Source organism: Phyllobates terribilis, unplaced genomic scaffold, assembly GCF_046119375.1.
Source record: "Phyllobates terribilis strain yellow unplaced genomic scaffold, ASM4611937v1 Scaffold_5__5_contigs__length_657084704, whole genome shotgun sequence".
Lineage (NCBI taxonomy): Eukaryota > Metazoa > Chordata > Amphibia > Anura > Dendrobatidae > Phyllobates > Phyllobates terribilis.
Genome location: NW_027362765.1, coordinates 92536517 through 92549917, shown reverse-complemented (window position 1 = coordinate 92549917; position 13401 = coordinate 92536517). Strand labels below are relative to the sequence as shown.

At 43.7% G+C, this 13401-nt stretch overlaps 1 protein-coding gene across 2 annotated transcripts in view; it reads left to right on the top strand.

Annotated features, from left to right (window-relative positions):
* Positions 1–13401, top strand: part of SLC39A11 (solute carrier family 39 member 11) — a 444394-nt gene that overhangs the window by 428242 nt on the left and 2751 nt on the right. For both annotated transcript variants that reach the window (XM_073682539.1, XM_073682538.1), the window contains exons 8-9: positions 8617–8715; positions 12841–12999. In XM_073682539.1, the coding sequence (XP_073538640.1) occupies positions 8617–8715; positions 12841–12999 (258 nt within the window). The remainder of the gene's footprint in view (positions 1–8616; positions 8716–12840; positions 13000–13401) is intronic.

The window sequence follows — 13401 nt, the reverse complement described above, 5'->3', positions numbered from 1 at the left end:
TTCCTGCGGCTGTTTTCCCTGACATTAAATAATACAATGATTTCTCACTCACTGCTGCAGCGACTATTCTGGACAACCAGGGATAATGTGGCATGTTATGATGTGCACTTGCAGCTGACAATGGAGTTTGCAGCCCTGAAGCTTATGGCTTTATATAAAACTTCACAAAGAAGGGGCTCTACCGATTTCATGAGTGTTATGATGTCTCCAAGTATTCTGGTCACTGGGGACCATAGAGCAGACACTCGGACCTCCGTGTGCCCCCCCGCCTCTTCCTCCAGTGTGATATCCATTACCCCGGTGTGTAGGCTGCCGGCTGTACAGGTTGTCCTGTGTCGGAGTTCCCTCTGCAGAACAGGTGGGATGTATGGAACAGCTGGGCTCAGATCCAGTTACCGAATTGTCTCATATCGCAGCCATTCAGCCATATGTGCAGCTTAACCCCTATGCTGCTGAAACGAGATATGCATCCTCAAAATGGTAGTTTCACCCCATCCCCTGTAGGAGTGGGACCAGCGGTGTGTAATAAGCTATAAAGTACAGATACATACACTGGATATTCTATGATATTCACACCCCGGTGACTTTAGATTATCTGTGCAGTCTAAACTGCAAACTGGGGACCTACAGCTTGATGGTATGTATTTCTTTAATAAAACAGATTATATGTATATACGTATGTGTGTATATATGTATGTGTATACATATTTATCGCTGTATATACAATGTGATTCGCCAGTTAATACCGCGCGGTACCCAAGATGCTCATTTCCCTGCACACGGCGGATGGAACCAGGAGAGCTTGTGTTGGTGTATCTCTGCTGCCACCAGGTGTTGAGTACTGGTTAATGCAGCCTGGCCATATCCGTATTACATGACCGCTTATTACAACTTGCGAAGGTCAAATGATGGAAGGACAGCGCTAAAACAGACAGTAATACTGACGAGGGCTTACATATTGACGTGCACCTGATATCACCAATCTGACAACTACTCCCATGATGTCAAATATTTGCAGATTCACCACAAGATCCTGTGTGTACAATAGTGTCCTAGAAGTGAAGAGTAAATGATGGCTCTGTGGTCTAACTTCTACCCCACACCCCAACCTTATGCTTTATTCTGTAAACATTTTTTTTTTTGTGGGGGTGGGGGGGGGGGATTTTTAAAACATCGACAAAGTCTGCAAAGTAAGGAAGAGGACAATATATCAAATAAAAAGTTTATCCATTTGCATGTAATGACATGTACAGACAAAACCTGTATATACCCTGCTGAAACTAAATAAGTGAAAAGCAAAAGCGCATTTAAATAACATCGGCTTCTTAGTAACACTGTTTTTGATCAAAAATAGCATAAAAGCTTTCCCACCAACGGCAAGGTGACCCTATACGTGACGGTCCTACACTGTCTAATATTATAAACCTTACCATGTGTCAGACATGACCTGTGTTAATAAGGTCAGACAAAGGACCGGATCCTGGACTATGGACACCTCAGCCTTGGGAAGCCTTTTAAAGTCCTGCTCAAGGAGTGGAGGCCACGCTCTCACACAAAATGCAATAATCTAAGAAAAAACACACATTAAGCTGGGGTTTGAGTTGGTATACATGCAGCAGATAAACGTATGTCCACACTGGCCATGAAACAGACAAAACCTACAAGAAACAAAATGAGTATAAACCCTGCTGTAACTAAATAAGTAAAAAAGAAAAAGTGCATTTAAGTAACTTAGCATTCTTAGTAACACTGTTTTGATCAAAAATAGCATAAAAGCCACGCCACCAATGGCAAGGTGACCCTGTACAGATGTAAACTGGTTTTTTTTCTTGTTTTTTTTTACCAGAGTATTGTGTCTTAAAGGAGTTGTCCACAGGATAGGTGACAACTTGCTGATTGGTGGATGACCCGCATCCATCAGCAAAACAGGGAATTTTTTTACTTTTAACGCCATTACATAATAGCCCAGCAAGTCAGACGCCTGACCGCTGCCCCATTCATTCTCTAGGGGGCTGATGGAAAATGCCAAGAGCAGCTGCAGCCCAATAGAGAATGAATGAATCACAGGTCACACATGGCCGCTCCATTCCAGTGGGGATAAGTGTGGTCCATCCTGCCAATCAACAAGTTATCGCCTGCCTAATGGATAGGAGAAAAATTATTTTCACCAGACAATCCTTCTAAAGGGGTTTTCCAATATTTTTCTTTTTGTACTCCCTAGGCTGTAAAACAATGAAAAATAACAAACCCAATAACAAATCCACCCATCACTGCTCTCGAGCTGCCTCTCCCCCATATTTTTTTTTTAACATGGCTGCCGTAGTGATCTCACAACTACAATGCAGCAAATCTCTGGACTCAGTGATCCTGTGTCGAATATCTCCACATCTCCACATCACCACTGAGACCAGAAAGTGGCAGCGGTCACCTGCATTGTTATTGTGACGCCATTGCTGCAGCCAATCAGCAAAGACCAGGGGGAGCAGTGAAGAGGCATCGCTGGAGCAAACCAGGGAAGTAAAAAATATAATTGTCCTCTTAATCTCTTCCCGATGTGTGACTGCACAGGTTGTGAGCTCGAGTATGGAGCGGCTCAGGAGCTGAGCCTGCATCATACCTGCTGGCAGATGCCATCTGTGATACACAGCTGGCATTATCCTGTAACAGCAGTGACTGGAGCTAGCTCTGATTGTTGCTGTTTATCCGTTTTTTGGGGGGATTTTAAAAATATAAAAAATATATAATTATTATTAAAGGGGAAATAGGTGATGTGATTAGAAATAAAGAAATACAAAATAAGCATATTTGATAGTCACATCCATAAAAGTCCGATCCATCAAAATAAACAATTACTTTGTACGGTAAACGCCGTAAGAAGAAAAAAAATAATCAAAACTCCAGAATTACCGCTGCTTGAGACGGGCACAGTAGCAAGGTCGACCAGTCCTGAAATGCATACACTGCAGACAGGCAGAGCGCAAAGTGACTCCCGTCTACCTCATTTTAATGAATGTCTCCGTTGGGATTTCCGTCCTAATCCCGTCCTTTAGGGCTCAGACAGATACCCCGACAGCTACAATGTAATGTGTCCCTGGTCTAAGGAATATCTCCAACTCTTGATGGACCTCCAGAGCATGTCCACAATACAGGAAAACGATCACAGCCGACTGCTTGGGTCCGGGACAATGAGACACCAGTGATAATTACTATCCGAACTCTCTTACTCTTGGGATTATAACTTTCTGCAATTCTGTAACTTTCTTTTAGACTTTGTGGGTCTGTGCACCAAATTTTTTGTCAGAAAATAATCATGAATTTTGGAGCTTTTTTTCTTTTTTTTGAAGAGTGTAAAAGGCGAGGTGTTACTATACTTACAATAGGAGTTGGTTTACATTATAGTACAGATTCGGTGAATTTACTAAAAGGCGTGCGCTCAATAAAAATCTAGCACTTCTCACAATTGAGGGTTTGCTACAATTGTATCCAGTCTAGACAACTCACTGCTTCCTGCTGTCATGATCGTTTGATACATGGTATATAGACAGTATACAGTCATGCCTGGACAGGTGCAAGTTTTATTATGGGAGTGAAACAGCCTGTGCTGCTCGCGGAACAGGAAAGTTTGTACACTCCTGGTTTGGCGCTCCGTCCAGCTCAGGACTGCTGAATTTCATCATGACTAGCGGCCGTCCCTGGTCACACTGTTGTACGAGCCTCATACATAAAGCGAGCGTCCGGTGGGACACTGGAAGCCTCTGTTCTGCTCCATAAGAAAGAAGCCTTTGTGGCGACAAGGCTTTAAATCCAGTCACCAGAGGCTCTTCGTGCCAAACCAGGGGGGCAGGAATCTGACTACCAGCACATTCTTGTACTCTTCAGTAATGGGAAAGGGATATTAATTTAACCCATTCCTGGCCACAGAGGTGTCTCTTCCATACGATGTCTGTGTATGAATTACAGCGCTGGGAAGTGGAGTCAAACCCCCCCCCCCCAGTCCCAATCCCCGAACACCAACTTCAAGAGGAGCCCTGTGCCTCCATATACAACATATGTAAGGTCTGAGAAGTGTCAGTAACCCGGCTGTGCTCCTATGAATGGTTAATCCTCCATGTAACACATAGGCCGCTCTATACACAGGTCCCATTGTCAGGGTGGATGTGCTTTTATATAGAAGGCAGCCAACGTCTCATTCGGTTTTGTGCAAGTCCACAGTTTTAGGAGTAGGTGTCCTCTAGATATCTGCTCTATATTCATGACACCCCAAAATGACAGATCCTTAAAGAATGTTGACATCAGATAATTGTAGGGTTTGGTTTTCTCTTCATTAAAAAAAAATTGAGTAATGGACTTTTTTTCTATTCTGCAAAGCCACTTTTTGAGACGACCATGGGTTTAGGGCTCATTCACACGTGAGCTTTCCTCGTACGAGCGCTATCGGAGGTGTTCCCAGAGAGCACTCTTACCTGTTATAGTCTGTGGGGCTGTGCACATGTTTGTGAATTTTTGTGGACCGAGTGGTTCGTGAAAAATCGTGTAGACATATGAGTGTTGGGCCCAATCTGGTAATGAAAGCCTATGGGTCTGTGAAAAAATTGGACACCACTTCGATGCCATCCATTTTTCACTGATTGATGGGGAATCTCCTTCGTACAGGCGATGTGGAATGGATGTGGCCCTAGAGCTCTGGAATAAATCACCCTCTTACCCTTTTACATTCATTTTTTGCTAAAGATTTTTTTGGGGGCCACATTCAGTTGACAATATGCATAATCTCATGCTGTGGACCTTCATATGACGTCCGCGATTAGGATGGCAGCGGACTGTGAAGATGGCGTCACTTTCTGCCGTGTTTCCTCGTGCTCTCTATAGTGTTTGTCTCTAGACAAAATGAGTTATTAGTAAATTTTTTCAGTCCAGAAATCCCACATGGAAAATGTTACGTTGTGAGTCGGCCGCTGCCTGTCCTGCAGGATGTGGCTGGGCAGTGAAGGACCTGAATAGAGGTTATTGTGCCCTATGTCTGTGTTTTCTGTCTGGTCCCCCAGCACATCCTTTGCAGGACCATTCTGTGTATCGTCTGCTCCTAGCCTGAAAATGGCGTACGAACCAAGTACATACCTACTAACCCCTACAGATCTGTCTTGTTGTATGCCTGGGATTGGACGAATGCATGGAAAGCGTCTGATTTTCATTTAGAAAAACCAGACCAATAACATATTTGTGTTGTCCATATGTTCGTTTTTTTACATCTGTGTGTCAGGCGTATGTCCGTTTCTTCGATCCATATGGCATGCATTTTTATACATCAGCAATTAATAAAATTTACAAGTGCTATGTGGATAATTGCAATGTACTTGTAAATATCAGATGATCTGTATGGAATCTTTTTTTTTACGCACTCACAGACTTGAATAGGCGAGTTTCCTCCGAAATATGGAAGAGAGTAAGGCATGTTATGTATTTTTTTCACACATCTACATTCGGTCCATGTGAAGAAAATGGTAATTTGAACAGCCCTATTGATTATGATAGTACATAGAACAATATTAAAGCAAACATACGTATAATACGCTCGTCTGAGCAAGCCCTATACCAAATGGCGCCAGTACTGGGAGACCACATGTTGGAGACTCCTAATTCTGCACAGGTGATAGGCTGCTCCAGTCATCCCAAGGAAGGGCATTATGTGCTGGTAAAATATCTTTGGCAGAAGCCATCAAAACCAAGTTACAACTAATGCGTGTGTCCATCCATTTCAGAGAACTAATGCAGCATGAGAAAAGTCTTGGATATGAGAGTGGGAGGTTTAGATCAACAGCAGAAGGGAGAGCACAGGTAGGGTGATGGACAGTTGAGGGAGGTAATGTGAGGTGCAGCACTGTGGAAAGGGTAGGGTGGTAGACAGGGATGAGGGAGGAGATATAGAGCAGTGCAGCACTGTGGAAAGCTTTGTGGCTGTGTATGATATATTTATATTGTATGGTATAGTAGATGGACAACCAGCGCAATGACTGGCACAGAGTGGAGGCATTGGTGTAGCAGCTGGACCGAAATATGATCCTGACTGCTGTATTCAGAATAGATTGGAGAGGGGTAGCGTAAGTAGGGAGTTAAAATAACAAAGTAGAGATTAAGTCAGATTGACAATAAGGCTATCTGCACAGAAAGAGTTTTCTAGTGGAAATCACTTTAGGAAACACTCTCTCTTTGGGGAGTATTTTGAGGAATATTTTTGTTTTCTCAAGCGGGTTTGAAAAGTTTTTCCAGCGATTTTTTTTCCTGGAGTCTTTTGTTTTTATTTGCAGCCTTCTGATTGGACATTTCCTAGTCTAGTGACACTTCAAAGAGGTGAAATTACCTTTCTTTTCTCCAAATAGTCATTTTTCAAAACCTGAAATAGAAGAAAAAACGTTCCAAACATTATACAGTATGACCACCAAAGATTTTTTAAAATAGTCTTTCAAGCATTTTTTGAGTGATTTTTCAAGTGTTTTCTCGCTCCCAAAGATTCTTCTAAAAGACGCTGTGTGCACATACCCTTAAAAAGGTTGTCTACTACTTTGGTATTGATGACCTATCCTCTGGATAGGTCATTAATGTCTGATCTATTGGAGTCCGACACCTGGCACCCCCTCCGATCAGCCGGTGTTGGCTGCGGCGGCCGGCAATACTCACTGGCGAAGCTGCTTCATCTTCTGATAGTGGCCAAATCAATAGGAGGCGGATGTGTAGTACCCTGTGTCTTTTCATCAGAAGACGGAGCAGTTCCGCAAGTGAGTGTTTCCGGCGGCCGCCGCTGGCACCTATGACAGCTGATCGGCTGGGGTGCCAGTTGTCGGACCACGACCGATCAGATATTTCTGACATCCTAAAGATAGGTCATCAATACTAAAGTAGTGGACAACCTCTGTAAGGGATGTGCACAAGTAGTTTTCTGACGCTGGTGTACCCATATCGTTTTTCAAGCAGAAGACACTTCATGAAAATGCTGGTGGTGTACTTTCTGACATCTCCTTGAACGTCTTTTGTGGCTATTTTGCCGCTTGCGTGGCTGGTGAGATGTCAAACAGTCAGATCTTCCCAACGACACAGCAACGATACGTTGACCCGTAGCGACCTGTATAACGATGTCAGCGGTCGTTGGGACCCTGTCACATAGCAGCTACTCTGACGATTCAGACCTCGATGAGGGACGACTTCTCAGTTCTGAGTCGCCAACGAGGTCGTTGGTAAGGTGTCAAACACAGCGATGCATGCTACCCAGCGGGGCCTCAACGATCAAAAAATGGTCCAGGCCATTTCGACACGACCAGCGATCTCACAGCAGGGGCCTGGTCGCTGCTACATGTCAAACGTAGCGAGATCGCTGCTGAGGTCGCTGTTGCATCACAAAACTTGTGACTCTGCAGCGATCTCGCTTAGTGGGACGGTGGCTTTAGATTATGGGTGATCTACCCGGCGGTTATGCTTGTGTTTGATACAGATCAGGAATAAACTTCAATGTAGTAAAATTTGATGTCTCTGCAATTATTTAGTGGACGTCTTTAATTCCAGGTAATATGTAGATATTATTGTGACCTCCTCCCGCTCTTTACACCTGCTCTCCTTCTTCTGTTGAGTTGGATATATTCGTCCCCTCTATCATCAGCGCTCACACACACGCCACTACCAATACGGTCCTGTACGGCAGGAAACCCAGATGTTATAGTAACCATTTGCCCCGAGTATCCAACCTCAGGCTTCCTGTGGCAGGAGGTGGCACTGGGAGCAGCAGGGTGAGACTCAGTGCATGTTATGTTAGTTCAGGTGATGGGAGCCGGGCCGGCCTTTGAGAGAGAGATGGCGGAGCGGAACCCGCATGTTGTTTCAGATGTGAGAGAAAAGGAGGGATATTTAGATTCCTCCGAGGTCTGGATCCTGCCTGGAAGAACAGGCTCATTGTGAACGGAGCCAGGAGCAGGAGCTCTGTGACTCGGAGCTGTAATCAGCTGCGCTTTGGGTAACAGGACTGTATAATTAACCCCTTTGATGGGTGGAGGCCATTGTGGAAGTGCGGTTCCCTGAGGTTAATTCCACTGCACTCAGCCGCGGTGAGCGCTGGCCGGCAAACAGCCTCATCTGTTCATTTTCATTTTGCAGTGCCCGCTTTTATTTTTCAACCAATTGTTTTTGCTGTAACACAACCCTAGAATAGGACAAGACACAGATGTCTCTTTCCAGCAAGATCTGTATAGATAGATATTATCCTGTGCACTACATCTCTGACGTCCCAGCCCAGGTGTCAGGAGAAGCAGAGGGTGCAGTCTCCAGGTAATGGGAGGTGTCTCCACTCACCATAAATACACTGCAGATGCCAAAATATAGGCCTTGCCTACGTGATACAGTGAAACTAACCTGGAGACGTGCAAAGGAGAGAGTACGAGAGGAGGTGATGTCAGCTAGCACGTCCTCCGCACCGGGGTCACCCTGAGGAGAAGCATTGTCTGCAGGGATCATCACACTACATGGATAGAATTCAGATAATGACGTGATAGAATGAATGAGATTGTGCCAGTATATGTGACAGGTCGTGTACATAATTGGATTTTGATTTATTATTAGTTTTTTAATTTATAGGAATTTAGCTGTGGGAATAGGGATACAGAATTTCCCAGAAGGCCTTGCAGTCAGTCTTCCGCTCCGAGGGGCAGGAGTGTCTACATGGAAGGCATTTTGGTAAGTTCACTATATTTTTGCTTCATCAGATCTATCACAATCCATAATCAAGTGACAATTTCAGAACACTTAAAGAATGGCACCTACACTTTTGGGCATTAATTTCCTAAAACCCTGCTTCTTTTTGCAATTTGGTAATCAGGATTATCCCGGCAAAATGAGGACTGTTGCCAAGTTAGTCTACTGTGCAAAGGTTCTAGGCAAGTGTGGAAAAAAATGCTGCAAAGTATGAATGATTAAAAATATAGAAGTGTTAATAGTTTATTTTTATCAATAAACAAAAGGGAAATCACATTAATATTTGGTGACCGCTGTTTGCCTTCACCAATTCTTCTAGAGACACTTGCACACAGTTTTTGAAGGAACTTGGCAGGGAGGTTGTTCCAAACATCTTGGAGAACTAACAACTGATCTTCTGTGAATGTCACTTGCCCAAATCCTTCTGTGTCTTCATATAATCCCAGACAGACTGGATGGTGTGAGATCAGGGCTCTGTGGAGGACATATCAACACTTCAAAGACTCCTTGTTCTTCTTTACACTGAACATAGTTTTAGGAGGGAACCTGTCACCAGCTTTTTCATGTATGAACCAATACCATCATCTTCCTCAGCGCCTGTGCTGCATTCCAGAAAGTTGTATATTATGTCCTGACTCCCCTGTATATCGCCCCAAAAAAACTTTTGAAGTTCTCCAGTAAGGTATGCAAATTCGGACGCTCTGGTCCGTTGGGCGTCATTGCAGTGGCGTTTGTCCCTCCTCTCCCCTGCTAAACACCATCCTCCCACTGTGATTGATGTGGATGGCACATCCTGCGTCATCCACATAGCCGAATGAAAACTTGCGCTTGCGCAGGGACATAGTCTGCTTGGCATGCGCACTTTGCTCTGCCCTACCGCAGGCAGAGCCTAAAACCTAACTGTGCATGCGCCGTTGGGCATAGTTAGGTTTTAGCAGGACGCATCATCCACATCAATCACAGCGGCATGACGGCATTTAGCAGGGAAGAGGTGGGACAGGCGCTTCTGCAGTGACGCCCATCGGACCTGACTGTCCAAATTGGCATACCTCGCTGGAGCACTTAAAAATGTTTTTTTGGGGATTCAGGACATAATCTACAGCTTTCTAGGATGCAGTACAGGCACTGAGGAAGGTGGTGGTATTGGTTCATACATGAAATAACTGGTGACATGGGTCGTTGTCCTGCTATAGAGTAAATTTGGAGTCAATCAGACGCCTGCCTGATGGTATTACATGACGGTTAAGTATTCACTCTTATTTCTCAACATTGTCGACATGCAAAAATGGGCAATGAACAATAGATGTAGTGGTCACCAAGCAAACTTAGTGCAGCACATGAATGACACGTCTTGCAGACTTCCCTTCAAAACTGGAAGATAACCAGCAGTGCCATCAGCTCAGAACTGGCAGCAACCAGTGGGACCCAGCTACACCCATTTACTGCATGGAGAAGTCTGGCCAGAAGTGGTCTTTATGGAAGAATTGCAGACAGAAAACCATATCTCCAACATGGAAAGAAGGCCAAATGACTCAACTATGCATGAAAACAGGAACTGGGGTGCAGAAAAATGGCCGCAGATGCTCTGAACTGAAGTCAAAATGTAAAATATTAATATAACAGAAGGCAGTTTCTTCACTGAAAGGCTGAAGAGCGGCACAATAATAAGGGTCTGCAGGAACAGTAAAACATGGTGGAGGATCCTGACAAGTTTGGGGCTGCCTTTCAGCAAATGGAGTTGGGGGTTTGGTCAAGATTAATGGTGTCCACAGTGCTAAGAAATACAGGCAGATACACACGTGGTCAAAATTGTTGATACCCCTCATTTAATGAAAGAAAAACCCACAATGGTCACAGAAATAACTTGAATCTGACAAAAGTAATAATAAATTTAAAATCTATGAAAATGAACAAATGAAAGTCAGATATTGCTTTTCAACCCTGTTTCCACAGAATTTTTAAAAAAATTTAACTCCTGAAATAGTCCTGGACAGAAATGATGGTACCCCTGAAAATAATGTGACAAAAGGGACATGTTTAATCAAGTTGTGTCCACTAATTAGCATCACAGGTGTCTACAATCTTGTAATCAGTCAGTGGGCCTGTATGTAGGGCTACATATACTTACTGTGCTGTTTAGTGACATGGTGTGTACCACACTCAACATGGACCAGAGGAAGCAAAGGAAAGAGTTGTCTCAGGACATTAGAAAGAAAATTATAGACAAGCATGTTAAAAGTGGGACTGTAGCCAACCTCCCTGGTCGTGGCCACAGGAGGAAAATTGATGGCAAATCAAAGAGACGGATAATACGAATGGTAACAAAAGAGCCCAGAATAACTTCTAAAGAGATTAAAGGTGAACTTCAAGCTCAAGGAACATCAGTGTCAGATCGCACCATCCGTCTTTGTTTGATCCAAAGTGGACTTCATGGGAGACGACAAAGGAGAACACCATTGTTGAAAAAAAATCATAAAATAGCCAGACTGGAATTTGCCAAACTACATGTTGACAAGCCTCAAAGCTTCTGGGAAAATGTCCTATGGACAGATGAGACAAAAATGGAAGTTTTTGGCAAGGCAAGGCAAGGCAAGGCTCTATGTTCACAGACGGAAAAATGAAGCATATCAAGAACACTGTCCCTACTGTGAAACATGGAGGAGCCTCTGTTATGTTCTGGGGCTGCTTTGCTGCATCTGGCACAGGGTGTCTTGAATCTGTGCAGGGTACAATGAAATCTCAAGACTATCAAGGGATTGTAGAGAGAAATGTGCTGCCCAGTGTCAGAAAGCCTCAGTCGCAGGTCATGGGTCTTGCAATAGGATAATGGCCCAAAACACACAGCTAAAAACAGCCAAGAATGGCTAAGAGGAAAACATTGGACTATTCTGAAGTGGCCTTTTATGAGCCCTGATCTAAATCCTATGGAGCATCTTTGGAAAGAGCTGAAACATGCCGTCTGGAAAAGGCAACCTTCAAACACGAGACAAGTGGAGCAGTTTGCTCATGAGGAGTGGGCCAAAATACCTGTCGAGAGGTGCAGAAGTCTCATTGATAGTTACAGGAATCGTTTGATTGCAGTGATTGCCTCAAAAGGTTGTTCAACAAAATATTAAGTTAAGAGTACCATTTCTGTCCAACTTCTGTGGAAGCAGGGTTGAAAAGCAATGTCTGACTTTCATTTATTCATTTTCATAGATTTTTAATTTATTATTACTTTTGTCAGATTCAAGTTATTTCTGTGACCATTGTGGGTTTTTCTTTCATTAAACGAGGGGTACCAACAATTTTGACCACGTGTGTACTTATCCATCATGTAATGCCATCAGGGAGGCATCTGATTGGCTCCAAATTTATTCTACAGCATGAAAAAGACCCCAAACATCCAACCAATGTCATTAGGAAATATCCTCAGCATAAAGAAGAACGAGAAGTCCTGGAAGTGATGATCCAGCCCCTAAGAGCCCTGATCTCACATCATTCTGTCTGTCTGGGATCACATGAAGAGACAGAAGGATTCACACAAGTGACATCCACAGAAGATCTGTGGTTGGTTCTCCAAGATGTTTGGAACAACCTCCTGCCGAGCTCCTCCATAAATTGTGTGCATGTGCCTAGAAGAATTGAAAGGGCGGTCAACAAATATTGTTGTGATTCACATTTCTCTTTTGTTCATTCATTTAGCATTTATTCGTCTCAGCTTCTCATTCTCAGACCATTGATATTTCCTATACTGTACAAGCCTAGGCCTGGGGGGCAAAAAAAATGTCAACATTTGACATATGAATCTTTCCTTATGTTATCTTTTAAACACTCGGACACTGTCTTTGTCAAATGAGGCACAAAAAAAGTAAAAAGGCTGAAATGCACAAAAATGTGGCACAAAGTAAGTCAGCCAAGAAGTGGTGTAAGGTTAGTGTCTGAAGATGTGCCTTGTTTCATCCCACATCAATCACTGTGAATTTGGCGCATTTTCAGCCTGTGTAAATGTAGGATAGGTTTAATACCTCCACTTCACACGGATACATTATTATAATGGTTGTCCTAGGGCCACCACATTCTAGTATAGCAGGAAAGATGTCTGTGATTGTGTCCTCTCGTCGACAGGTACGGGCAGCTGAGTGGCATGGTTGAGCCCATTGCTGGTGTATTAGGAGCTTTCGCCATATCCCTGGCAGAACCACTGTTGCCCTACGCTTTGGCCTTCGCTGCAGGCGCCATGGTGTACGTGGTAATGGATGACATTATTCCGGAAGCACAAACTGGGTAAGACTACAGGAAGCAGCTGGAGACTTTCCAGGGTAATACGTAGGGTCCGTGTTGTACAGTCTCCCTGCAAATGAGATCATTAGTCATTATATTTACAGAAATGATCGGTGCAGATAATACACGGTGCAACATCTATGTCTGCTCATAACAAGCAACAATTACCAGTGTAACCTGGACCAGAGCTGATTTACAGGGCATGTGCAGTCACAGAATCATCTATTGTTTTTTTACATTACATTTGATTTTTTATTGTTATCTACTGTGTATAGAGGTGTTATCCGTTATTGTACAGGCGGAGGAGGAGGTGAGCTGTGATATCTATTGTGGAAAACAGTGCGCCTGTATGCAGCTCTGTTAACAAGTCTATAAGGGAGCGCTTGTACACATCTATTTTATATG